General features: G+C 44.2%; 1 protein-coding gene across 2 annotated transcripts in view; it reads left to right on the top strand.

The window, feature by feature from the left end:
• The window catches only part of FNDC3B (fibronectin type III domain containing 3B), a 549281-nt gene that overhangs the window by 416333 nt on the left and 106187 nt on the right, over positions 1-26761 (top strand). The window contains exons 9-12 of one of the 2 annotated variants that reach the window (XM_030216206.1): positions 7773-7832; positions 11828-11966; positions 15213-15266; positions 25323-25447. In XM_030216206.1, coding sequence (XP_030072066.1) covers positions 7773-7832; positions 11828-11966; positions 15213-15266; positions 25323-25447 — 378 coding nt within the window. The remainder of the gene's footprint in view (positions 1-7772; positions 7833-11827; positions 11967-15212; positions 15267-25322; positions 25448-26761) is intronic. The other variant, XM_030216207.1, reaches the window with a different exon arrangement.

Raw genomic sequence — 26761 nt, forward strand, 5'->3', positions numbered from 1 at the left:
CAGGATGCCCTGCTGTTGCCCTTTTGGTTTATTTATTGCTGCATGTATATCCCACCTTTTCCAATACAGCATTGTTTCAATGTGGCCTTCAATAAAACAAAAAAGGTTACGGTGGACTGAGGTAACAATCGGAGCATTACAGGTGTAGCTTTGCCATTTCAGTTTATATTCATAGAAGAGCGTCTTTAAAAAGAATGTTTTTATTATTTTAAAAGGAGTGAAGCCTGTGAAAACTGGAATTACTTTAATCAGTGGGATCTGAATTAGAGACTTAAGTATATGTATTGTTAAATAAAGCGCGGGGTACAAATGTAACAAAAATAAAATAAATAAACTTCTGGTTTTTAAAAGAGAAAGAATGTAATCAGATGTATTATTTCTAACTAATATTGAACAATAAATATGTTTTCAATGAAACTAGTAACGAAGGCCCGTTTCAAATCGCAATGAAACTGGCGCTAGCAAGGCTCCCCTCCGTCCCTTTGTGTCTCCGTGTGTTGCCGGCCCTCCAGCGTCCGCCGAAGGCCCTCCCCACCCCACTGACCTGCCGAAGTAACGTGTGCTCCGCCCTCGACGTCATCGCGTTTTGACGCGAGGGCGGAGCAGAGCTACAGTGCAGTACAACATTGGAGCTGAGAATGTGCTCCGCCCTCGACGTCATAACGTTTGACGCGAGGGCGGGGCCCATAGACTGTGATTTTGTGTGGCTTCAGAGCTTCGAACTTACGAACCTGGCTTCAGTGACGTCAGTGCAAATAGAACATTGAGGGTGAGTTTTATGTATATAGATGATTTGACTATACACCGTATTGGCCTTGAAGAAGCCAACCAGATGATCAATGTGGAATATTGAATTAGACAAGTAATATCTGGGGATAATCAGGTTAATACCACATTTTTTTTTTCTGTTTACTGTTTAATTGATCTCCTTGTCTTGTTTCACTCTCCCTATTTAGTGGTCTAAGGAAGAGAATAGAATTTCCTGACTGAAATAATTCCTATATATTACTTTCGCTGTATTTCTGGCAAGTTGTTTTATCGCTTGTGAAAATTCAAATGGTTATAAATAAAAAATAAAAAAAAGAATGCTTTTAGGTCTTTTGCGGAAGATCAAGTAATTGTTTATGCGTCTTATATCCTTGGGAAGCCTGTTTCAGCTCTTCATTGCAGAAGTATAAGATTTCTGACTTGTAGACTGATTTGTATCTCAGGCCCTGACATTTGGGGTAGTAGAGGGTAAGGTAGTTTCTCGTTTCCAGGCTTATGTTTCATAGCGGTAGGTTAATGAGGTCATTCCTGAATGTAACTCACCTTGAGCTACTGCTGAAATAAGATTGAAGGGAGGCAGGCTCAAAAAAGATGTCAGGAATTATTTTTTGACAGAGAAGAGTGGTGGATGCTTGGAATGCCCTCCCACAGGAGGTGGTGGAGATGAAAACGGTAACGGAATTCAAACATGTGTGGGATAAACATAAAGGAATCCTGTTCAGAAGGAATGGATCCTCAGAAGCTTAGACGAAATTGGGTGGTGGAGCCGGTGGGGGGAAGAGGGGTTGGTGGTTGGTGGTTGGAAGGCGAAGATAGTAGTGGGCAGACTTATACGGTCTGTGCCAGATTCGGTGGTGGGAGGCGGGGAATAGTGCTGGGCAGACTTATTCGGTTTGTGCCAGAGCCGGTGGTGGGGGGCGGGTGGTTGGGAGGTGGGGATAGTGCTGGGCAGACTTATACGGTCTGTGCCCTGAAAAAGACAGGTACAAATCAAGGTAAGGTATACACATGAGTTCATCTTGTTGGGCAGACTGGATGGACCGTGCAGGTCTTTTTCTGCCGTCATCTACTATGTTACTATGTGTGAGCAAAATCTAAATAAATAAAAATAAAATAAATATATTCGGAAGGCAAGGCTGTAGATTATCCTATAGGTTAGAGTGCACATCTTAAAGTCTATGCGTGCCTTGATTGGGAGCCAGTGTAGGCTTTGTAATAGTGGGCTCACTCTCTTAAACCTTTTTTTTGCCTTAGATCAGTCTAGCAGTGGTGTTTTGCGCTGTTTGTAGTTTTTTGTTTTTTTTTAGGATTTGTTCCTTGCAGCCTGCGTATACTCCATTGCAGTAATCTGCATGTGCAAGGACCAACGTTTGGACTATGATGTGGAATACCTCTTTCAGAAACTAGCCTCTGATGCACTTGAGGTTCCACATCATTTGGAACGTTGGTCGCCTGTTTTTCGAATGCCAGGTTACTGTGTCTATTGTAACAGTTAAGTGATCCCTTCGAGGATGGCTATTTCTAATTGTGGGGTTATGAGTTTGGACATAGGGCCAGATTCACTAAACTTAACTAGCCCTTAAAGAGCCATTAACGAGCAAGCAGTAAACCCTGGCATGCAGTAAAGACTTTTTTTCCGAAGACGGTAGCAGCTAATGAAAACGGAATGCAGATGAGCAAATTGTGTAGAAACCCCATTGTAATGAGATGCACTAACCTTTTCCGATTGCCAAAACGCTGGAAAATCTAACGAGAGGTCTGTACCTTTTGTTGGGGCTGCGCGGGATTGGAAAAACTATTAAAATGTTTTTTAAAAATCGGGGGCAAAAACGGAATAGAGAATGCAAGTGAGCTACAACGAGCAGCCCATTTGCATTCCTATTCCTTGATGCATGCCCGTTCCTTACCGATTCGCTAAGGGAATCGGTAAGGGAAGGGCTCTAACGATCGATTAGTGCATCTAGGCCATAGTTTCCATCCTGAAGAAAGATTTATGTAGCACGGCTATTCCTCCACCTCTTTTTTTGGGGTTGATCTTGTACCCTGGCGGGCAGAGTTTGTGGATAATAGGGTCCTCTCTGGAGTGGAGCCTTGTCCTTCCTCTACTATCCAGTCCCTAATGACCTATTAGACTAATCACTGGTGGTGAACTGGAATGCACTGTTATAGGGTCAGGTGCCACCGTTTTGAATGACTGCCGCTTCGGAGGCAGGAGTGAATGACCATCGCTCCTGGCTTTTGACTTTTTTAAGTGAGTGGGGATGGTTGGGAGGTTAAGGAAGGGACTTTTTAATGTTGGGAGGGCCTCTAGACTACCAGGACATTTCATTTGTTGGGGTAGGAATGGGTCGGGTCCAGAAGCCACTAGGTTGGGGAAGGAAGGGGAAACACTAGACTATCGGAGATTTATTTTTTTAAAGTTGGGTCAGAGGGGTGTTTCATGTGTCAGGGGAAGGGCGGGAGAATCAAGTCGGGTCTCAGAGAAAAATAACAAAACTGGCATTAAATCCCCATAACTAACCCTTCTTCACCTCCTCAGACCTGATGTAAATTTCTTGCATTTTGCTCACCTTAAACCCTTCTGTATACTTCTTCACATTGTGGCAACTAATAGCTTCATTATCCTATATCTTTTTTTAAAACTTTATTTATTGATTTTAAAGCAACATAATATTTATAAAAACATATAACAGCATATAATATGGAACAATGAAGAAAAAAAAACACCTAGACAACAACACGATACACGATCTATACAAAACTGAATTCTTACCAAATGACTGATTAACCTCTCTGATATTAATGATCAAGCAATACCACTTTAAACCTTAAGTTGAACAAGGTCTCTCTATAGTCGATGACCTAATGTATGTTAAAATCCAATTTATTACTCAGGAACCTTCATGCAATACCATAATTTATTCTTCCTTACCATGTATGGATGCACATGGTGTATACATATACCATGATCGTTCCTTTAATGTTATGTTCCATATTTGTTGCCATGTATGTATGCATCTTAACGCAATACCATTTGTAATTCTATTACCCGGAAATGGCAACTGCCATTACGGCAAATGTAAGCCACATTGAGCCTGCAAATTGGTGGGAAAATGTGGGATACAAATGCTACAAATAAATAAACAAAACAAAAAACACATACAGGTCAGTGAGCTGATAAAAATAAAACAGGACAGTATGTGCAACTTACTTTAGAGAGCTAATTCCCTTCACAAGTCACATAGTTGTCTAGCAGCGACCATGCTCTATGGAAAGAGGAGATGCAACCAAATCTTATGGCATTACTCTATATCTTAATATGATGTACACTAATGTGTATCTCATGAGCTAACTTCTACATGAACCTCTTTCTGCATTGTGCACCCAGTAATGTGTGCGTGGACCTCTCGGTAACCATGCGCTTCTGCCTGCGTTAGCTTTCTGCATCCACCTCTCAGTCTTCAATCTGTACAGATGAAGTACATAAGTATTGCCATACTGGGAAAGACCAAAGGTCCATCAAGCCCAGCATCCTGTTTCCAACAGTGGCCAATCCAGGTCACAAATACCCGGCAAGATCCCAGAAAAGTACAAAACATTTTATATTGCTTATCCCCAGAAATAGTGGATTTTCCCCAAGTCCATTTAATAATGGTCTATGGACTTTTCCTTTAGGAAGCGGTCCAAACCTTTTTTAAACTCTGCTAAGCTAACCGCCTTTACCACATTCTCTGGCAACGAATTCCAGAGTTTAATTACACGTTGAGTGAAGAAACATTTTCTCCGATTCGTTTTAAATTTACTACATTGAAACAACGGACGTCACATTTTTGTGGCAAAGATACAGCTCCCGTGTCTTCTAGCTTTGTTCTAGTAATTCACATCAAAAGCACAGAACAAGGGCATGGAGGGAGAGTGGGCTGTTTTCCCCATTTTCATGCAATCCTCAAATTAAGCTAAGTAATGCAATTACAGCTGTGAGTGAAGAACTATTAGTTTTGCCATTAATACGGTGCTTTACCTAGGTTGTCTTACCAAACAGCACAAACAATGCATAAATCAGTGAAAAACAAAACAGAAGCAAGCATTAGAGACAATTCAGAATGCTGCAGCTAGATTGATACTTGATTCGTCGAGATTTGAGCATGAATCTCCTTTGCTGAAACGATTACACTGGCTGCCAGTAATTTATTGGGTACAGTATAAGATCGTGAGGATTATTCATCAGATTCTTTACTCCTCCATCCCATGGTATTTTAGACAAGTGATTTGTGTTTATCAGCAAGGGCTTTATGATCTGAAACATCTATGCAGGTTTCAACTGATAGATTAATGTCCGTAAAATATGCTGAGACGCGTGCAACAGCGTTCTGTGTTGCAGGACCTGTGCTTTGGAACGCTTTGCCTGGTTATTTGAAATTATGTGGGAGAGTGAAGCAGTTTAAGAAACACTTAAAAACACATTTTTGTGTTAAAATATGAACATGAGTAGCCATGCTGGGTCAGACCAGTGGTCCATCTAGCCCAGTATCCTGTTTTCCAAACTGTGGTCAAGCCAGGTCACAAGTACCTGGCAGAAACCCAAATCATGGAAACATTCCATGTAGAACCCCAAAGAATAGCAAGATTCTGGAATCCTAAAGAGCAACAAGATTCCATGCAGAATCTCAAGGAGTAGCGACATTCCATGTAGAACCCCAAAGAATAGCAAGATTCTGGAATCCTAAAGAGCAACAAGATTCCATGCAGAATCTCAAAGAGTAGCAACATTCTATGCTACAAATCCCAGGGCAAGCAGTTGCTTCCCATGCCTGTTTTAGTAGCAGACTGAGTATTGTTATTATTTGTAGCATTTGTATCCCACAATTTCTCACCAATTTGCAGGCTCAATGTGGCTTACATTATGCCGTAATGGCGATCGCCATTACCGGGTGAAGAAATTACAAATGATATTGCATTAAGGCACGTTCATGGTAAAGTGGAATACAAGGTGGTATTACATAGAAGTTCCTGCTTGATAGTATAGGTTATAACATAAGTTAAATAGTCAACTATAGAAGAACATTTCCAGCATAAGATGTAAAGTGGTAGTGCTTATTGCGTAGCTTATATTGGTAGCAACGAGGTAGTCTATCAAGTATAAAGAGTTTGGTTTTGTCTAGTTCGTGTGATGTCTAGTTGTCTGGTATTTAGGAAGAATCGTTCTGGTATGCCTTCTTGAATAGGTCAGTTTTCTACTACTACTACTACTATTTAGCATTTCTATAGCGCTACAAGGCGTACGCAGCGCTGCACAAACATTGAAGAAAGACAGTCCCTGCTCAAAGAGCTTACAATCTAATAGACAAAAAATAAAGTAAGCAAATCAAATCAATTAATGTGAACGGGAAGGAAGAGAGGAGGGTAGGTGGAGGCAAGTGGTTACGAGTCAAAAGCAATGTTAAAGAGGTGGGCTTTCAGTCAGTTTTCATTCGTTTTCGGAAGTTTGTTAGGTCGTTCATTGTTTTTATGGTCTTCGGTAGTGCCTTCCAGAGTTGAGTGGTAATGTATGGACTTTTCCTCCAGGAATTTGTCCAAACTTTTTTTTAACCGTTGTTAACACATCCTCCGGCAAAGAGTTCCAGAGCTTAACTATTCGTTGAGTGGGGTTGAGTTTCCTGTCATGGTGTTGATTTGATGGTGAACAGTCTGTTGCGTTATTTTCTTTTATTATGCATGTTTTTTTGAACTATGCTCTGCTTAGTTGTAAGCAGATTATACATTTTTAAATAAATAAGTAACCACCTTGAATGAAACAGAAACCAGTGTAATATGAAGGCTTCACCATAATCCCGGCAAGCATGACTTTAGGATAAATTTATACTTTATCTGGTAGGGGGGTAATTCTACATAGGGCGCCATGAGTAAGGTGGCAATTTTAGGTGCCTAACTGTAGGTGCAATGATGGCAGATAATGGTAGTTAAGTGCCAAAATGGCAGTTAGGTGCAAAAATGCACTTAGATGCTACTCCATAACCGAGCGCCTAAGTTTTCTCAAGCGTAACTGCAAAGGCGGCATTCACCTGAAAGAGGCATGGGCAGGGCCTGGTCACGCTTTATCCAATTCCCGCATTTACACACTCAGGGGTCCTTTTGCTAAGGTGCGCTGAAAAATGGCTTACGGTAGTGTAGGCGCTGGTTTTGGGCACGCGCCAATCCATTTTTCAGCATGCCTGTGAAAAAGGCCCTTTTTTTTTTTGCTAAAAATGGACGTGCGGCAAAATCAAAATTGCTGCGCATTCATTTTGGATCTGAGACCTTATCGCCAGCCATTGACCTAGCGGTAAAGAATCCGGGCGGTAATGACCTACGCGCGTCAAATGCCACTTGGCGCGCGTCCGTAAAGAAAAAATATTTTTCAGACGCGAGTATCAGACGGGCGCCAAAAATGAAATCACCACAAGAGCCACGCGGTAGTCGGGCGGTAACCCCATTTGGGCGCGCGTAAACACACGGCTTAGTAAAAGGGCCCCTCGACTGCCACATGTAGGTGCAACCATTTACACCTACCAGACATGTAAGTGGCCACGCCTAAAGTTGGACGGGTAACTCGATACTTATGCTAGTGTTCTATAACAGATTTGGCCCGCAAACATGCCGTTATAAAATACAACCTGGACACGCACATTTTTGTCGCTTTACTCAATTTTCCTTATATGACCTCCAAAACCAGCGAAGAGTTTCAATTCTTCATTTGTCCTTTTACAGACTTGCTATGTCTATCCAGTGTTCGGTCAGAATAACTGTGTGTAACATTGTCCGTTGTTTTAGAGAACACCTTAAGACAAAGAAATATCCTGTGTACCTGAATGTAACTCACCTTGAGCTACTACTGAAAAAGGTGTGAGCAAAATCTAAATAAATAAATAAATAAATGGTCTTCGGCAGCTTAAATCGAATCCGCTTCCGTTGGGTGAATATCCTTATTTGCTGTTCATTTTTCTAAAGTCTGATTTTCTTTGCAGTGGGGAAGAATTGGAATGCAGCCTGAAAGACCTAAGGCCAGCCACGGACTATCATGTCAGGTGAGTCATGATGCTCCACCTCCACTTAAGGTTTTCTCTAACCTGTCAATCATATTGAAAGTGAAACATCTCGAAGAATTTTAATACATCCTGCTAACATAGTACATGACGGCAGAAAAAGACCCTCATGGGTTTTTATCTGTCGTCATATACTATGTTACTGTGATGCAGTAGGGAGCAGGCAGACGCATTTTCTTCTGCTTCTGAGGCCCCCCACCCCCTCCTCCGTCCTACATCTTTGCTACTTACCACTCTTTTGGAGATCTTTTTGGATTTTCTCTCCTTGACTGTCTTCCCTCAATCTATGGACAAATATATAACCTGCTCTGGAGCTATAACGAGTGCTAAACCGGACAGAAGGCCTGGAGAAAAAAACCCCCCAAAAAGCCGCCCCAAGACAACATGGCAGAGGACAGTGGAGAGCGGGTTTTACCGCTCACTACAGATCACATTTCTGTTCTTACCGCTGCCGTAGTCCAAGCCCTTAACCCCTGTCTGGCTCAACTTTCGGGGCAGATGACTAATCTAGAGGCTCTTCTGGTGGATACTTCCCAAAGAACGGGAGAGTTGGCGACATGAGTATCCACAACAGGGGTCTCGCAAAATAGCGACGGCAGGGGAGAGGGAGCCCCAGCGGGAGCAGCTATGCATGCAGCCTGTGAATCTTGAAGACCTGGGAAACCACTCCCACAAGGATAATTTGTGCTTCAATGGAATCCCCGAAACGGTATCTGATGCCCGCTTAATTCCAGTCCTGGAGGACTGGCTGGCTAAGGATCTGCCCTTACCTGATGTCACTGGCCCGCTCCGTTTGGAGAGGGCTCATCGGCTTGGGAGACGGCAGGAGGGGCAGATTCGACCCAGGGCAGTAATAGTCAAGGTTTACAGTTAGACCCCCTAAAATAACACTGCTTCACACCTACAAAGCCAAAAGGGATGCTCTACAGTTTAAAGACATCCAAGTCTGTATTCTCCAGGACTGCTTCCCAGCTTTCATGGAACACTTGCGAGCCTTTACACCACTATGCACACAAATAAGTGTTCCATTCAGGGGCGTAGCCAGACCTCACGTTGGAAGGGGGCCAGAGCCCAAGGTGGAGGGGGCACATTTTTGGCTGCCGCCCCCTGCCACCTTTTCGCCCTGCCGCAAATACCTTGGCTGGCGGGGATCCCCAATCCCACCAGCTGAAGCCTTTGTCTAGCACCGGTCTCTGGTGCCGCCACATTGCCTGCCCTGCTCGCTTTTCCCCCTCATGTCCTGCACACTCAAATTCACTAAAAGGAGCGTGCAGGACGTGAGGGAAAGAGAAAGTAGGGCAGGCAAAGCGGTGGCGCCGGAGATCAGCGGGGGATGGGGACCCCCACCAGCAAAACCAGGGGCCCAGAGAAAATTTGGGGGACCTGAGACCCCATGGCCTCACGTAGCTATGCCATTGGTTCCATTTGGGTCGCTGGCATATATTAGACACCCTTACAATGGCCCATGACTTTGTCAAGACCCTGGGGGCACAGGAACCTCCTGCTATGCCATGATTTGCTTTAATATTGACCTACTGAAGCTATGTGTTTTATTTCGTTTTATGCTCTTTCTCTGGTGGGGGGGGGGGGGGGGGATTCACATTTACATGCCTGATTGCTAATAATGCTGAAGCCTGATTTTGAGTAGACCATCTTGAAGAAGGAATAGCCAACAGCAGTTTGTTGGCAGAACATTCCGGAATATACTCTTCAACAGGGTCTCGTAGACACGAAGGAGCCTCGTTCTTCACTGAAAGACTATTGTTGTGCATGTTTCTCTTTTAGAAGCAATTTATTTGACATTATTTTTAGAAAGAGTTTGTCCGTCATTTTAGACTTCGTTGCTGCACAGTTTAATCACAGACTTCACAGTTCCATCCTGTCCTTTTATCCTTAATAACACAGCAATATGGAATGACCTGTGTCTGCACTGGTGTATTGGTTTTCTTTTGGTTTCTAGACAAAAGGAAGACACATCATTTGGGACAATTTTCACCTGTTAAGTCTTCCTGAGTGTATCGGACACCTTTGCACTGAACTTAAGAATAGCGTTGTTACACCTAATACCAGCTCCAGATCCTTTTATCTCATTTATTGCCATGGAGTCGGTCTGGGCTCCAGCAAATCTCACAGTTTATTTCTGTTAAATGTGGAATACGAGAGAGTAATCATTCTCTCTTCAGACGAGAAGCAGGCTGGTTTTCTTAACCCATCCAGGACGTTTGGCTGCCCATTAATTTGTAGCCCAGTACTGGAAGAGAATAGAAGTGTTTCCTGCTCTGGGAGGTGTGAGGGAGTTGACGGAGGTGCTGTAACTTGCAGTCTTGTAGCGTAGACCCTGCAAGACTATTGAAAAATGCCCATTGGCCTGAGGAGGTTCGAATTTGCCTACAGCAGTGGCATATTTAGGGTAAGTGCATTGTGGCATACGCACCCCATGCCTGCGGCCTGATCCGGAACTTGCGCCCTGAACCGTCCCACTCCCTCAAGGGCACAGGCAGCCTACGAGTGCCATTGCCAGGTGAAGGCGCCACAAGGAGTTTAGGGTGGGGGTGGCAGAGCGCAACACACCCCCTGTAAGAAGTTCCTGCTACGCTACTGGCCTACGGTAAAACTAAGGGCGCAGTCAACAGGAGAAATAAAGGGTAATTTTAAAAAGGATTATTTTGTTCATAAAGACCTTTTGACGTTAATTTACCCCCAGGGTGCTCAAGTGCTCAAAATGGCAGTGCCTAAAATCATGGGCGCCTGAAGCTTATTTACCAGTGGAGGACTGGTCTAGGTTCAGAAACTTGGATGAGGAGCTTTGGGTCCCATCGTTAGGGCGCCCGTGACTTTTAGGGACTGCCGTTGAGCACTGGACCTTTGGACGCCCAAACAACAGCATCAAAATTTCCTCTTTCTACTTCTCCCATATACTGACCTCCAGTACTGGTCAGTGGAAAGCAGGGCCGGAATACTAGCGTAGGTTGGCTGCTCGTTCCTTCGACCAGGGGTCTTGGCACAAAAAGGAGATGCGGGCTGCCCCTGCCTGTGAGGGAGGATGGAACAGGCCTCCTGAAAAACCACCTCCCTCACAGGCACTGCCTGGGGCAGCCCACATCACCCTTCTGCTCCAAGGACCCCCGTCTGAAGCAGCCTCCACCGACATGTACCGGAGATCGATGCGGGGAGAAGTAGAAACAGGAATTTTTGATGCTGCCATTGGACGCTGAAAAGTCCAGCATCCAAAAGTGTTGCATCTAAAAGTCCGGTACCCTAACTGCAGTGCCCAAATGACAGCGCCAAAACGACAACATCCAAAAGTCTTCCTTTGATTCTACACCCCAACCCAGTTTCTCCTGAAGTCTCCTCCTCTCTCCTCTCATGTCTCCCAGGAACCTCTTTGTCTAAGGATGCTTTGAGATCAAATCATTTATCCCTTCCTTTCAAGTCTCTGACTCAAGTCCTCACGGCCTTCTGCCTCTGTTGGGCCTTGGCTGTAGTAACACACAGTAACAGTCAAACATTATTTCTTGTGTAGCTGTGGACCTGTCTACCCCTTGTCCCATTTGCTGATTAATAAAAACCTCTGGATTACAGCTATAATTGGTTGGACAACGAAATGCATTTTATTTATATCTGATTATCTTTTTAGATTCACTGTGCATAGTTTTTTTTTTAAACCAGTTGCCAAACCATGCAATTAAATTGTCTGTTATTTCCTGTGTTGCTCTGTTGATGCTGTGATATTTTCAGGTGCTCCAGTTTTGCTTAACCTTTCAAGGGACCATTAGTTTATACTGTGTTTGGTGTGTGTGTGTGTGTGGTGGGGGGGGGGGGGGGGGTTAAAGCCTGCAGCTTGGGGATATAACTTGTCCAGGAGCAGAGATGCTATTGCAGAGATGTCAGAAAAAGGACAGTGATGGAAAATGAAGATAACGACTAGATCAACGTAGTGGTGTCCGTAACTTGTCTTTGTTTGCTTTGGTTTGTAGGGTTTACGCGATGTATAACTTAGTCAAGGGATCCTGTTCTGAGCCTGTCAGTTTTACCACTCACAGCTGTGCGCCAGAATGCCCCTTCCCACCCAAACTATCCCACCGGTCAAAGAGCACTTTAACCTTACAATGGAAGGTAAGTTCGATCCATGAATTAGCACTGACTGAAATAATGGGAAGGACACAGTATGCTACTGTCAACCAGGGGCGTATCTGAAGTTCAGTGGTAGGGGGGGCCAGAGCCAGAGTGAGGGGGCACATTATAGCCCCTCCCCCCACCGCCAAACTTCAGATACTGGTTCGGAGCCTACCTTTTCTTTTTGTAGCTTGGCTTTTCACCGAAGTAGTCTAAACTTTGTGCAACGCGAAAGCAAAAAAAAAATTTCAGCTTTCTTTCTTTCTCCGCTCCACCCCCTCCCGTCCTTCTGCGTTGAAATGCAAACGTTGCAGTCGGATTTCCTAGTTCTTCTTCGTCCTCCGTGTCCGACCATGCTGATCAAAGGAGCTGCTGAGTCCAGTTCGGAGTCTGACGTCGCTGCACGTTGTACGTGCAGGACGTCCTGCATGTACAACATGCAGCGACGTCAGACTCTGAAACCGGATTCAGCAGCTCCTTTGAACAGCCCGGACATGGAGGGCGAAGAAGAACTCAAAAGACCTCGGCTCAGCTGGCGGGGGTTGGGGTCCCCCGCCAGCTGAATGAATATTTTTAAAAGCAGCAGCAGGAGGAGGAAGCGGACCTCGGCTGGCGGGGGTTGGGGTCCCCCACCAGCAAAGGTAGCCCAGGCGATGGCGGGGGAGGGTTGTTGGTGGTAGGGGGATCCAGGGCTAAATCTGCGGGGGCCCAGGCCCCCATGGCCCCACGCAGATACGCCCCTGCTGTCAACACAAAATAGTAAAACATCTTAATATGAGAGAAGCATTGTAGTGGTGGTTTAATTTCCTGTTATATTTAGGGTAAAAGTTGATGTTCTTTTAGACTTCAGTTTTACAAATATCCTGAGCCCTGTGAGTAAATGGTTAGCCATATTCTGCCTGTGTAACTTTTCCTACCCTGTAGATATGGCATGCCAGCTTTGGGGTGCGGTAAAGTCTCAGTATCTTAGAGTATAACCTTGGCACACAGTCACACCTGGAGTCTCTGTTATTTTTATGAAGCCTCTTTATTTGAATACATCACAGATAATTTACTCACAGACAGATGTTCAGAAGTGCTGCTCCAGGGCACAGAGACTCCTTCATCTGAGAGCTGTTGGAGGTGGAGATCTGAGGAGAGGTAGCTTTATTGCAGGGGAGAAAGGTAGAAATGGTTCAAAGCTGGGTGACTGGAATGTGCGATATCTCGTTAGGGAGGAGATGTTTTCAAGGATTGATGTGATAGGTAGAGATTTACTCCTCTGCATATATTTTTCCTTCCCACAGAATTTTGTACAGGTGCAAAATATTAACATTACATAAATAGTAAGGGCCCAATATTTAAAGGATTTATGCTCTCAGCTTTGAGAGTTATGCTCTTAAATTGGCCTCTTTGAAAATGTACAAGGGTTGAGTGTGTGAATTTTTACTCAGAATTTTACTAAGGGCCCCTTTTACCAAGCTGTGGCAAAAGGGAGCCAGCGCTGGCATTGGCGCGTGTTTTATAAAGGCGCCGAGGCCCCCTTTTACCGCAGCTCATAAAAGGGAAGTCTCGCCTTCCTGCAGGAAATGGCTGTGTGGCAAATAAAGCACTTGCTGTGTGGCCATTTCGGGTGGGGAGACTTTACCACCACCACCCATTGAGATGGCGGTAAGGGCTCCCGCATTAACCCGGCAGTAACTGGGCAGCGCGTGGCACTTCCCGATTACCAACGATGGCTCACTTGGGGTGGGAAGTACCGCCAGGTTGCTTCCTGTATGACGAGCGGTAAGCTCACGCTGGGCTTACTGCTTCTTAGTAAAAGGAGCCCTAAACTTAGGAGCATAAAACGTAGGTTGTAATGGGGCAGATTTAGGGTGGTGAAAAGAATTAGCACTGATTTTCAGCTATAGGTTCATAAATTAGGCTTATGAATTTAGGCATGTGAATGGCAGCCCTACATCTCTGAGCATAATTCTTAAGCTCCTAAATTAAGATGAATTTTCTGCTGAAAATAGGACATAAGTTTAGGAGGCAAACTTCGCAACATAAATTGAGGAGCTCAGCATTTTCTGAATATTAGGCCCTAAGCTACTTTTTTTAACCGGGAACATAGCATTGATAAATTCCTCCGGCCCCCTCCCCTGAAAGTGTTACATTTTGATCAAAAGCTTCCAGATTTTAGTTTGTATGCCTGATTCTCAGGCCTGCAGTAAATGTGAATGTTAAATTCTTCTACTTGTTCATTCTAAAACCAGGGGTGTAGCTACATGGGGGCATGGGCCCCCCCCCCCCCCCCACAGATTACGCCCTGGCCCCATCTACATTTGACACCCCCCCCGCTGTCGCCACCTGCCCCACCGCTGCATCAGGCACCTTGTTTGCTGGCAGGGGTCCCCAATCCCCGCCAGCCGAAGAGTTTCCTTCAGCGCCGGTCAACTCCAGCGCCTTTGTTGTGGGATCATCTGTTTCTGACGCCTTACATCCTGCACCGTGCATGTAGCCCTGTGCAGGACGTAAGGCGTCAAAAACAGATGATCTCAGAAGGAAGGCGCCGGAGTCGACCGGCGCTGAAGAAGACTCCTCGGCTGGCGTGGATTGGGGACCCCTGCCAGCAAACAAGGTACCTGATGTGGCAGCGGGGTGGGGGTTGTGGTTGCGGCGGCGGTCCAAAGTGGCAGAGGGGAACGGCGGTGGGGGGGGGGGGAGGTGGCTAAATAGTGCCCCCCCCCCCCCCCCACATCAGGCTCTGGCCCCGCCGAGGTCTGGCTACGCCCCTGTCTAAAACTCTCTCTCTCTCGGCTATCTTCTGCCCTTCATTCCTCTTAGCTTGCTCCTTCCAGATGTTTAAAGACAGAGAAGTTCTGATGCGTGAAAGCCCTCCTTGGGTAGCATTCCTTGTAACAACTTTAGCTGAATTATCCTACTATAGAATTTCCTGGCCCAGCGGCTCTGAGCAGCACCAGAGGATCAGTGTCACTTTAAGAAAGGTGAAAATTCCAGCTTGGTGCTGTCTCGTTTTTTCTCCCAAAGAGATTACAACATAAAAACCAGGGAAACTTAAGTGCCTAGAATTCACTATGCACTGCTACATATTTTATTATAATCCTGCATCACTTGAGCCTATTGGAAGGAAGCTTTGTTTTAATTTTGAGCTCTTAAATACAAGACTTTTCACCAGTAAAAGCCATTAGCCTGTACTGCATGTTCCTTTGAAGTATTTAATTTTTTTTATATGGTTCTGAGACCTCCTTTCCGTTATTTCAGGCTCCTGTCGACAACGGCTCAAAAATCACTAACTACCTTCTAGAGTGGGATGAGGTAAGTGTGTTTTATTCCCGCTGTTTTTGTACCTTTCCTAAGCATCAGTACCAAAATATTATTCACCTAAAAGTATTTCTAATGAGGTGAGGGAGTAAGGTCAGTGCACTTATGTGGTTAACACATGATGCCGACTGCATTAAAAACCCTGCACTGGCTAATGCATACTTTCTGTTTGGACAACTCAAGATCCAGCCAAAATTTACTTGTATACGTAGGAAGCACCAGAGGCAGGGCAAGGTGAAATTGAGAAGCTATGTCCAGGGCTGCTTTAACCACTTATACTTATGGGGCTCTGGACAAACTTTATTGGATGGAGCCTCCTTTCATTTTTTTTTTACAAGTTACCCCTCCTCCAATTTGACTCCCTTTTACCCTTCCCTCTCTCCACTCTGATTCCCTTGTCACTCCCTCCTTCCCTCCAGTCACAGCCCTTTCTCATCTCCACCATCCACTCTTGAACTCCTTTCTTTCATCTCTCCATTCTGACCCCCTTGTCCTGCCCTCATTTCTAGAACCCTTTCTCATCTCCACCCACTAATTTGACCCTCTTCTTATTTCAGAACCCCATCCACCTGACGGCTGAGGGGAGATATGGTAGAGGTCTATAAAATAATGAGTGGAGTGGAACGGGTAGACATGAAGCGTTTGTTTACTCTTTCCAAAAATGCTAGGACTAGGGGACACGCAATAAAACTACAAAGCAGTAAATTTAAAATGAATCGGGAAAAAATATCTCTTCACTCAACGTGTAATTAAACTCTGGGATTCATGGCCAGAGAATGTGGTAAAGGTGGTTAGCTTAGCAGAGTTTAAAAAAGGTTTGGACGGCTTCCTAAAGGAAAAGTCCATTAGTAAAATGGACTTTTGGGAAAATCCACTGCTTATTTCTGGGATAAGCAGCATAAAACGTATTGAGTTTTCTGGGATCTTGCCAGGTATTTGTGACCTGGGTTGGCCACTGTTGGAAACAGGATGCTGGGCTTGATGGACCTTTGGTCTGTCCCAGTGTGGCAATACTTGTTACGAACTTATGCAGTTCTTCAAGCAGCTCAGCATGGCCCCAGTCGCAAACCTCCACCAGGAGGATGGCAGGAGAAGTGCTTAATTGCACGTCATCACCTGCTGCGGTGGAGCCGGAGCCAGTCCGTGAGATGGAGCTGCAAAATCTTGCAGATTGTCATGTGACCGGTTCCACAGCAGCAGGGGGTGATGTCGTGCGTCTCCTGCTGCCGACTTTGGGGAAGATGATGAAAACTGTACTGAATCGGATGGGATAAGATTGCACCAGTTAGGGGTTTGGGCTCGGGGCTGATTCAATGGGATTTCATGCCATGTATTTTAATTTTATTATTATTGTTTATTTTGTAATGGAAGGAGCAACTTACGACTTGCCCACCTTCTAGCAACATCAAGGCCACTTTTACTTATGGGCCCCCCCTGTTAGGCAGGGCCCGGGCAGCTGCCCATTTGGCCCATAGGTAAGCAGTCCTGGCTAAGCTGATAGTTATCCATTTTGGGGGTTGCACAAATAGCAGCCCTGACATAAATGTATACATTTATCTGTTAAGTTTAGGCCTGCATATTCAACAGCCACAATTAAATGGATGCATCCCCTTTAAATCCTCATAAATATAAACAGATATATTATCTGCTTTATTTGGCAACTGTATCCCTGAATTTATTTATTACATTTGTACCCCGCGCTTTCCCACACATAGCAGGTTCAGTGCGACTTACATAGTAACTAGAATAACAAAGTCTTGTAAGGTGAAATATTACAAGCTGGATAGCATAATGGTAATGAGGGTTTAAATAAATTGAATTGGATATGGGGAGATAAACAGAGCTAGGATAAGCAAGGAATAGGGATAAAGAGGGATATAGTATAGGAGAGATGAAGAAGAAAAGACTAAGAATGATTATAGGGAGACGAGGTCTAAGGTATAATCTGAGTCAAAGTTATTATCAGTGTCAGAGCAAAGTTGTATGGGTGGGTTGGAAATCTTAAGTTGGGTCGTTATGGTAAGCGTGGTTGAAGAGATATGTCTTCAGCGTTTTCCTGAAGGGCAAATAATCGTTAACTGTTCGGATGTATCTTGGCAGAGCATTTCAGAGCTGGCTGCCAGTATTACTAAACTAAAAATAGCCTGCTAATGGTGGTTATATTTCTTATAAAATTGGGAATCACTTGAATTTTGTTATCATTTTTTCTTTTTTATTTTGTTACATTTGTACCCCGCGCTTTCCCACTCATGGCAGGCTCAATGCGGCTTACAGGTACTTATTTGTACCTGGGGCAATGGAGGGTTAAGTGACTTGCCCAGAGTCACGAGTCACAAGGAGCTGCCTGAGGTGGGAATCGAACTCAGTTCCCCAGGACCAAGGTCCACCACCCTAACCACTAGGCCACTCCTCCACTGTTGCTACTATTTGAGATTCTACATGGAATGTTGCTATTCCACTAGCAACATTCCATGTAGAAGTCGGCCCTTGCAGATCACCAATGTGGCCGCGCAGGCTTCTGCTTCTGTGAGTCTGACGTCCTGCACGTACGTGAGACACAGCCAAACAAGAAGTGAGAACTTAAATAGCCAGAGTCCTTGGTCTGTTTTGAAGAGCCTAATCCTGTTTCCACATCTTGTTTGGCTTATAATCTAACTAGCCGTTAAGCCTGTAAAAACGGGCGAGTATTGCAGCCCTCCTCTCTCCCCTGGCCTCACCCCGTCTCCTCCCCCCATATCCAGCGACCCTCCTCTTTCCCTTGGCCTCCCCCCATTTCCAGCAACCCTCCTCTTTGCCCTGCTCTCACCCCAAGTCCAGCAACCATGGCCTCTCCCCCCATGTCCAGCTACCCTCATCGCCGCCACTCCCTCCCCTCTCCGTGCCGGGCCCCCTGCACTGACCTGACAGCGCCTCTCACCTCCCTGCAGCGCTTCCACACGGAGGTGAGAGGCGCTGTCAGGTCAGTGCAGGGGGCCCGATACGGAGGGGGGCGGGAGCGGCGGCGAGGGGGGAGGTTGTTTCGCACGGTGTTCCTTTCCAGGCGGCAGCGGCGGCGGCCGACAATTCGTCTCCGTTTCCCTCTCTGTTCCGCCCTCTGACATCATGACGTCTTGACGCGAGGGCGGGACAGATAGGGAAGTCTGTACTGCGCATTTGCAAGTGAGTAAGGTTTGATAATGCAAGTGAGTAATGTTTGATAAGAAACTTGGAGAAAATATACATATCCATTGCTCGTATACTGCAGCACCTGCAACAGCAGAGTACCAAGCCAGACATGTGCCCTGTACAACATGCCCCCAGGGTGCTTCCACCTCGCTCCTCTTCGCCATGGCCAAGAACAGGAAACAATTGACAAGGAACTGTTTTGGTGCCCTTGTCTCCCTTCGCACGTATCCCTCGGTACCGCTCTGGATTACAGCTGCAGTTGGTTGGACAGTGGAATTCATTTTATATATATCTTTTTTTTATATTTTTAAGTTCATTACACATAGCTATCTACAACTAGTTGCCAAACCATGCAATTATATTTTCTGTTATTTCCTGTGTCGGCACTGGATCTGTTATTTTCCCATCAATGTGGTATAAGCAGGGTTACTGTGGAACTCAATGCCATAAAGGACAGACTGAACCTTTTATTTTGTTGCATGCAAGGTGGTATTGTCCTGTCGGAGCTGCATCTTCATGCTCACAGTGTGTCAGGAGTGGATCAGCCTGTCCAATTTGACATGGAGCCATAGAGTTCTCTTGAGGTGCAAAACTACATTTTGATGTAGTGTCCCCTGGTACTTTCCCCTGTAGATTTTAAACCAGTTCTCTTCAAGAATTGTAAGCTCTTTGAGCAGGGACTGTCTTTCTTCTATGTTTGTGCAGCGCTGCGTACGCCTTGTAACGCTATAGAAATGCTAAATAGTAGTAGTAGTAGTAATTGCCTAAGGAAAAATAACCCAGGGAGTATTTTCTTTCACCTCCTTTTCCTGTGGGTAGTTTTCCTGGTCAATGCAATGCCTGACCCCACCTCAGGCGTGCCTTCCCTAAAATGCTGGTCAAAGTCTGTGTGTTGCAGGACATCGTATATGCGTGTACCTGTGTTCGAGATGGGGAGTTTTCAAAAAGACCTATGAAGACACATTTTAGATAGAAAATGTAGAAATTGGAGCAATGTCTAAATTTCTGGCTGCACCGAGGGAAGCCAGGATTAAATACTTTTTGCACGTGTAAATTGCATTAAAAATGGTTCTTTTCATGGTTTTGAGTCCTACATCCACCATGAGCTTTCTGCCTTTGAACAAGTCACTTCCTTATTCTGTGCTTTACCTAGATTTTAAGCACTGTGGAGCAAGGTGTAGAGCTGTACTTTTTGAGGGTAATTTGATAACGCAGTTTCCTCGTATAAAGCTGGCTTTACACACAGAAAATGGCTATTCTAAAATTTTATGTGGGTGGATCTACATGTATGAAAAGTAGATTTTCTGCAAGGCTGGGGCCTACTTTTATGCAAACTATAGTAAATTTAAAACGAATCTGAGAAACGTTTTCTTCACTCAGCGCGTAATTAAACTCTGGAATTCGTTGCCAGAGAATGTGGTAAAGGCGGTTAGCTTAGCGGAGTTTAAAAAAAGGTTTGGGCGGCTTCCTAAAGGAAAAGTCCATAGGCCGTTATTAAATGGACTTGGGGAAAATCCACTATTTCTGGGGTAAGCAGTATAAAATGTTTTGTACTTTTCTGGGATCTTGCCGGGTATCTGTGACCTGGATTGGCCACTGTTGGAAACAGGATGCTGGGCTCGATGGACCTTTGGTCTTTCCCAGTATGGCAGTACTTATGTACTTATTATAGGCATTCCCGAGGAATGGTTTGCACAGAGTTAGTATATGATGTGTATTTTATAAAATAGGCATAGGCAATTTTTTCAGTTCTGGCCAAAACCAAATGTGCAGCCAAAATTCACCACTCAGTTAAACTAAATCCAAAATTGGTCGCTTAGGCACTGCACGGCTCGTCTTCGAACAGGAGTAACCTCCCCCCCCCCCCCCCCCCCACAGCAGTTAGTGGTATGTCCCGAGCCTCTGCTGGCACACTGTACATACTCAGTTTTGCACAACAACTGAGCATGCTAATGATGTCAATGGCCCAGGGATATGCTGCCGACTGCTGAGCTTCATAGGACTTCTGGCTGCTGGAGGAAGAGTTCTTCAGCTGGTGAGGCTTGGGAATCCCGCCAGCCACAGCGAAGGTGTTCTGCTGCTGGGTGAGCCTGCGCCCAAAGTGGATGGGTCCCTGCCCACCCAGGCCTCCCCACGGCTGTGCCACTGCATGTGAGCTGTAGAACAAATTATCAAGGCTCCAGCCCTAGCTACCATCAGTTCACACAGCTTTCAACATTCATTATTCAATTAACTTAAAAACTGCAAACGGAAATATAAAATGTAAAGTATAAATCTTTCATTTCTACATCTTGTTCTTCTTGAGGTTAAGATCTTGGGTTAGTAAATTCAAATATCAGGGAGGAAAGGAAGATTGCCAAGGAATGTGATAGGTGGAGAAGATGCTGGAACCAGATGGTTAACCACATGCAGTATTGTTAAAACTGATAGCGCTGTTTACATTTTAAATACAGGCCTTCATGTAATAATTTGCATTAATGACTTAACATGTGTTAACATCTGTTAATTTGAGCTAGGTGTGTAAGTAGTATAGAGGCCCCATAGAGAATAATAAGGCTTGTATTGTTTAACCCATTAGTGCCCAGTGTTCCCATAATAAGCCATATGGGGACATCGGGCATTAATTAATGAAGAAAACAGTACAGAGCACACCAGTGGTTGTAGAAAAAATGAAATTTTATTCAAAACGGGGCACTTTTTCTACATCCACTGGTCTGCTCTGTGCTGCTTTCTAGTGCGACTGTTTGCACATTATCGCCTCTCTGTTCTTTGTTATATCGTTTAATAACATAGTAACATAGTAGATGACGGCAGAAAAAGACCTGCACGGTCCATCCAGTCTGCCCAACAAGATAAACTCATATGTGCTGCTTTTTGTGTATACCTTACCTTGATTTGTATCTGTCATTTTCAGGGCACAGACTGTAGAAGTCTTGCCCAGCACTAGCCCCGCCTCCCCCCACTGGCTCCGCCACCCAATCTCGGCTAAGCTTCTGAGGATCCCTTCCGAACCGAACAGGATTCCTTTATGCTTATCCCACGCATGTTTGAATTCCGTTACCGTTTTCATCTCCACCACCTCCTGCGGGAGGGTGGTGGTGGGTTTATTCTATAAACTATGCCTAGATTTAGGCATATTTTATTTCCCGCGCTGATTTTTTTTAGGCGTGATATATAGAATCTAGCCCTAACTGGATAACTGTCTGAAAAACTTTAGAGCAGTGAAAAGGTTGTCCTAACTTTATCCAGGTACTGGGCTGAATAAGCTCCGGTATCCAGGTACAGTCCAGAAATTTACAAAACACACAGCGGCCATGGCTGAATATTACTGCTAATTTAGCTAGTTTCACTTTACAACCCTTATTAAGTGCTGATCTTTTAACTGCCAGGTGCAGTGTATATCATTCTCTTATTAAATTGGAAGTAAGCCTGTCTCTGGCACAGCAGTTAAAAAATATACATTAAATCGCAGTAATGCACATTGACACAAGGTGGTAAACAAGGGCCGTGTTTTTCAGAGTTCTCTATAGATTGAATTCTGTGGATGTTTACTGGTTAATAAAAACTTCCATTTTATTTCGCTTAACCCCAGTACTGAACTAAAATCAACGTAGTGATAACGGTAATCTCAACAGGCATCTCGTCACCAAACAGTCTTGTGGAGGAACTGAGAATACAGGCAAAACTTTGGCCACCAGGGAAGTTATACAATTTGGCAAACAGTATTCTCAACAGGTATCATATTCAGGAAGTCTCAAGTCCCACATACAAACAGCTGGCAAATGTTTTATGCAGTGCAGAGTCTGGAAGGGTGGGAGACAAGTGTATAACAGAGATGGAATTCAGGGTATGTGCTGACAGTGATCCCACACCAATAGACTGTATTCAAGGACATTTTTGTATGATTTTGTTTTTGTTTGTTTGGTATTTGGAAGATAGTGATTGAAATATTCTTTCAACTCAGGGTCACTTTTATCTGTGGGCAAAAGGGGAGGCTGCCCAGGCCCAGCTTAACAGGGGACCCATAGGTAACAGCAACCATGAACAGAAGGCCCACTGTGGTCCAGCCTCTTCTTTCTCTCCCCTCCCCTAGTCTAAAAGCTTCCTTCCCTCCCTCCCTTCCTATCCCCTCCCCCCTCCCAGTCCAGCAATTTTCTTACCCTCTGTCCTCTTCCAGTCCCCCTGTTTCCCGGTTTAAAAAAAAGCAGCGTGAAGTTGCAGAACCTCTGCCTAGGCCGTGCCATTGATGGCCCTTCTTAGGGTTACCATATTTTGTGCTTCAAAAAGGAGGACACATGCCACGCCCCCTTTCACACCCCACCCCCTTTCATGCCCTCACTCCGCCCCCTGTCACATTTTTCCCTCCCCCCTGTCACACACCCCGTCACTTCCCTCTCCCCGTCACCCCCTTCCCCTTACTACTGCCCTGGTGGTCTAGTGACCTCTTCCGCCTTCGGGGCAGAAACCTATGGAACTTTGGAAGGCTAAGTGCTTTGAAAATATGCCTCCCATGGTAACCCTAGCCCTTCTAGTCCTATACCTCGTGATATGGACCTCCTGTTTCTGAGAGGCGAGAATGGTAGAGCCATCATTGGTGCAGCCTAGACAGTGTTTCCCTGCCGCATGCCAATTTTTTCCACCAGCAAGCAGCCTGGCTGGCAGGAAGGGGGGGGGGGGGAGGGGATAAGGAAGTTGTGATGCTAGATTGGTGGGGAGAGGGGGGGGGAGAGGGCCCATAGGCGGTTAAAGCAGCTCTGGCTAAAATAAAGGTATAATGTTAATGAGGTGACCGTAAGGCTTTTATTTTTAGGTGCTTATTTCCATCTAATTAGGGATATTTTGAGGGTTCAGAAAAATCAGTGTTGATTGGCATTTTCATGCCAAGGGTGTTATTGCTTGGTACCTTTTTAGTAGAATCAAACGTGTACACTTGGGTCACTTTGAAGTTAGTTAAAAAAAAGGTTCCAACACTAAGTGGAGAAACCAAGACAAGCCAGGGAGAGGAGACTGAGTATTAGGAGATGTTGTATCGGTCTTTTATCAATTAAAACCTAAAGTCAGACACCCTTCTTGGCAGAGTTTAAAAAGGGGTTAGACGGTTTAAATCTACACAGTATTTTGCCAGTACCTCCACTGATGGATGCTGTGTTTCAGGGATCATAGTTATTGTTGCAGTATTAGTAAGGTTATTAAATATTCTAAGTAGAGGAGTGTGGTAGCCGTGTTAGTCCACTCTTAAGGTTATCAATAGAAATCAAACAAAATAAAACATGGAAAAGAAAATAAGATGATACCTTTTTTATTGGACATAACTTAATACATTTCTTGATTAGCTTTCGAAGGTTGCCCTTCTTCGTCAGCCTTCATCAACCTTTGAAAGCTAATCAAGAAATGTATTAAGTTATGTCCAATAAAAAAGGTATCATCTTATTTTCTTTTCCATGTTTTATTTTGTTTGATTTCTATTGATAACCTTAAATATTCTAAAAAGCATTTTTAGGTTAAAATTATTTTCACCTAATGTCTATAATATAATCTCTCTGCCTCTACAATCGTTAATTGATAAGTTTTAATAGAAATCCACAGTGATTTTTGAGGATCCTTCAACTTAATCCAGGCCCTTTCTAACTTTCTACTGTTTTTTTTTTTTCAATTTTCTTTGATGTTCTGAATACCATACTGTAAGCCGCATTGAACCTGCTATGAGTGGGAAAGTGTGGGGTGCAAATGTAATAAAATAAATAAAGGACAAGTCCATAAACCGCTACTAAATGGACTTGGGAAAAATCCACAATTCCAAGAATAACATGTATAGAATGTTTGTACGTTTGGGAAGCTCGCCAGGTGCCCTTGACCTGGATTGGCCGCTGTCGGGGACGGGATGCTGGGCTCGATGGACCTTTGGTCTTTTTCCAGTATGGCATTACTTATGTACTTATGCGCTTATATAAGTTAGATCAGGCTTTATTTGCTACTTTTAATTCTCGCTGGAATTTTTAAATGCAATGTGTAAACAATCCAAACTCTTATTTGCCACGTAGCGAGGGCTTAACTTTGCAAAGTAATTCATTTCAATGGCGGTTCATATGACACAAGTAGATGCTATACAACATTTGCAGCTAATTTCTTATCTCAGATGCACCCCAGAGATTGGCCCCACAACTAGGAAATCACATATCCATGCAGAATACAAAACATTAAAAAAATGATTTTCTACCATACTGCCTTAATCAATGGTGCCCAGGGAATATCCTCAAACTTTGCTTAGATACCAAAAATTTAATTACTATTCCAAAAGCACACGTGGCAACCAGGAAGATTTAGGAGCAGAAAATGAATCTGAAAGATGTGTCCGTATAAAAGGCAATTACACAAGGAGCCCAAGGTTGCAATGTTTGTACGTTTGGGAAGCTCGCCAGGTGCCCTTGGCCTGGATTGGCCGCTGTCATGGACAGGATGCTGGGCTTGATGGACCCTTGGTCTTTTCCCAGTGTGGCATTACTTATGTACTTATGTCCTCTACTTGGCTCACTTTTATTACATAGAGCAGTGATTTAACCTATTGTGATGTCATAGTGGCTCATTCCACCAATAAGAGCCAACCTCATTAGTGATGTGACAATGGCTTGATTGTATAGACTGTTTGTACGTTTGGGAAGCTCGCCAGGTGCCCTTGGCCTGGATTGGCCGCTGTCGTGGACAGGATGCTGGGCTCCATGGACCCTTGGTCTTTTCCCATTGTGGCATTACTTATGTACGTAATATAGCATTTAAAATTAACACCATTGCCACCACCTCTGAAGACCGACTCCTTAAGATATTTATTATCCAGTGTAAACACGACTGATATTTCACAGCACTTACGGAAATGTTTTTCTTTCCTAGGGGAAAAGAAACAATAGTTTCAGAGAATGTTACTTTGGAAGCCAAAGGCACTGCAAATTGACCAAGCTCTGTCCAGCCCTGGGCTACACCTTTAGATTAGCAGCTCGAAATGACATAGGCACTAGGTAAGCCTTGTCCCCTCTTCCGAAAATGTGTTTCTTTGAGACTTTCAAATGCTCTTTACATTGCTGTGTGGCATCGGCCTCTTTTGACTGTGCTGTTTCTTTTCCCTGAAAAATGACGAATGACTAACACGAACGACTTATTGGTGCAAATGAATAGATTTTGTTGAGGGCAAGTGTTGATGGATGGTTTAATAAGTTGCAGAACCTGTGCTGTAATCCTTAACCCGCAATGAGAAATTCATTGGTACTCACTTTTCATCATTATGGTCATCTTTATTTGATATCTCACCTTTCTCGTAATCAAAACAAAGCGGTTTACATTGTATCAGACAGAAAGGCCGAGAGTAGAAAAACTCCATGTTTAAAACTCCCTTAGCCAAAAGCCTTATTAAAGAGGTGAGTGCAAAGAAAAAAGCAAAGATCTCAGTAAGGAGATGGGAAAGAAAAGGAATAGATGAAGGTGTCTGATTTTCAAGGTAATAGAGATTACATCATCCTAAGTAGTTGGCAGAAGAGATCATACTGATAGGCTGAAATAGTTTAGCCTTACTCAGCAGTAGGTAAAATAGAATGGCGACGATGGTAAACACAAATGATAAAGGGGGTGGGACGACTTCCTATGAGGAAAGGCTGACGTGGCTAGGACTCTTCCGCTTTGAGAAGATACAGCTGAGGAGAGATATAATAGAGGTCTATAAAATAATGAGTAGAGTGAAATATATAGACGTGGATCACGTGTTTACTCTTTCTAAAATTACTAGGACTAGGGGGCACGGAATGAAACTATTAAGTAGTAAATTCAAAACAAACCAGAGAAAATAATTTCTTCACTCAATATGTAATTAAACTCTGGAATTCATTGCCAGAGAATGTGGTAAAAGCAGTTAGCCTAACAGGGTTTTAAAAAGGTATGAATAATTTCCTAAAAGAAAAATTCATACGCCTTTAATAAATTGAACTTGGGAAAAATCCACTGCTTATTTCTAAGATAAGCAGCATAAAATCTGTTTTACTATTTTGGGATCTTGCCAGGTACTTATGACCTGGATTAGCCACGGTTAGAAACAGGATACTGGGCTTGTTGGACCTTCGGTCTGTCCAAGTTTGGCAACGCTTATGTACTTGGCCCTTAAATAACTTAATTAGGGATCATTTTACTAAGTCATGATAGTGTTTCCTGGTGCAGCAAATGCAACAAAGCCCATTCAGTTCTTTTTATTGGTGCTAATTAGCTTGTTATTTAATTAAATTGGTCACATGCCCAAATTTGTGCATGCGATTTTTGGCGACTTTTACAGAATTAAGGGATTAGTG

This window comes from Microcaecilia unicolor, chromosome 10 (genome assembly GCF_901765095.1).
Source record: "Microcaecilia unicolor chromosome 10, aMicUni1.1, whole genome shotgun sequence".
Classification (NCBI taxonomy): Eukaryota; Metazoa; Chordata; class Amphibia; order Gymnophiona; family Siphonopidae; genus Microcaecilia; species Microcaecilia unicolor.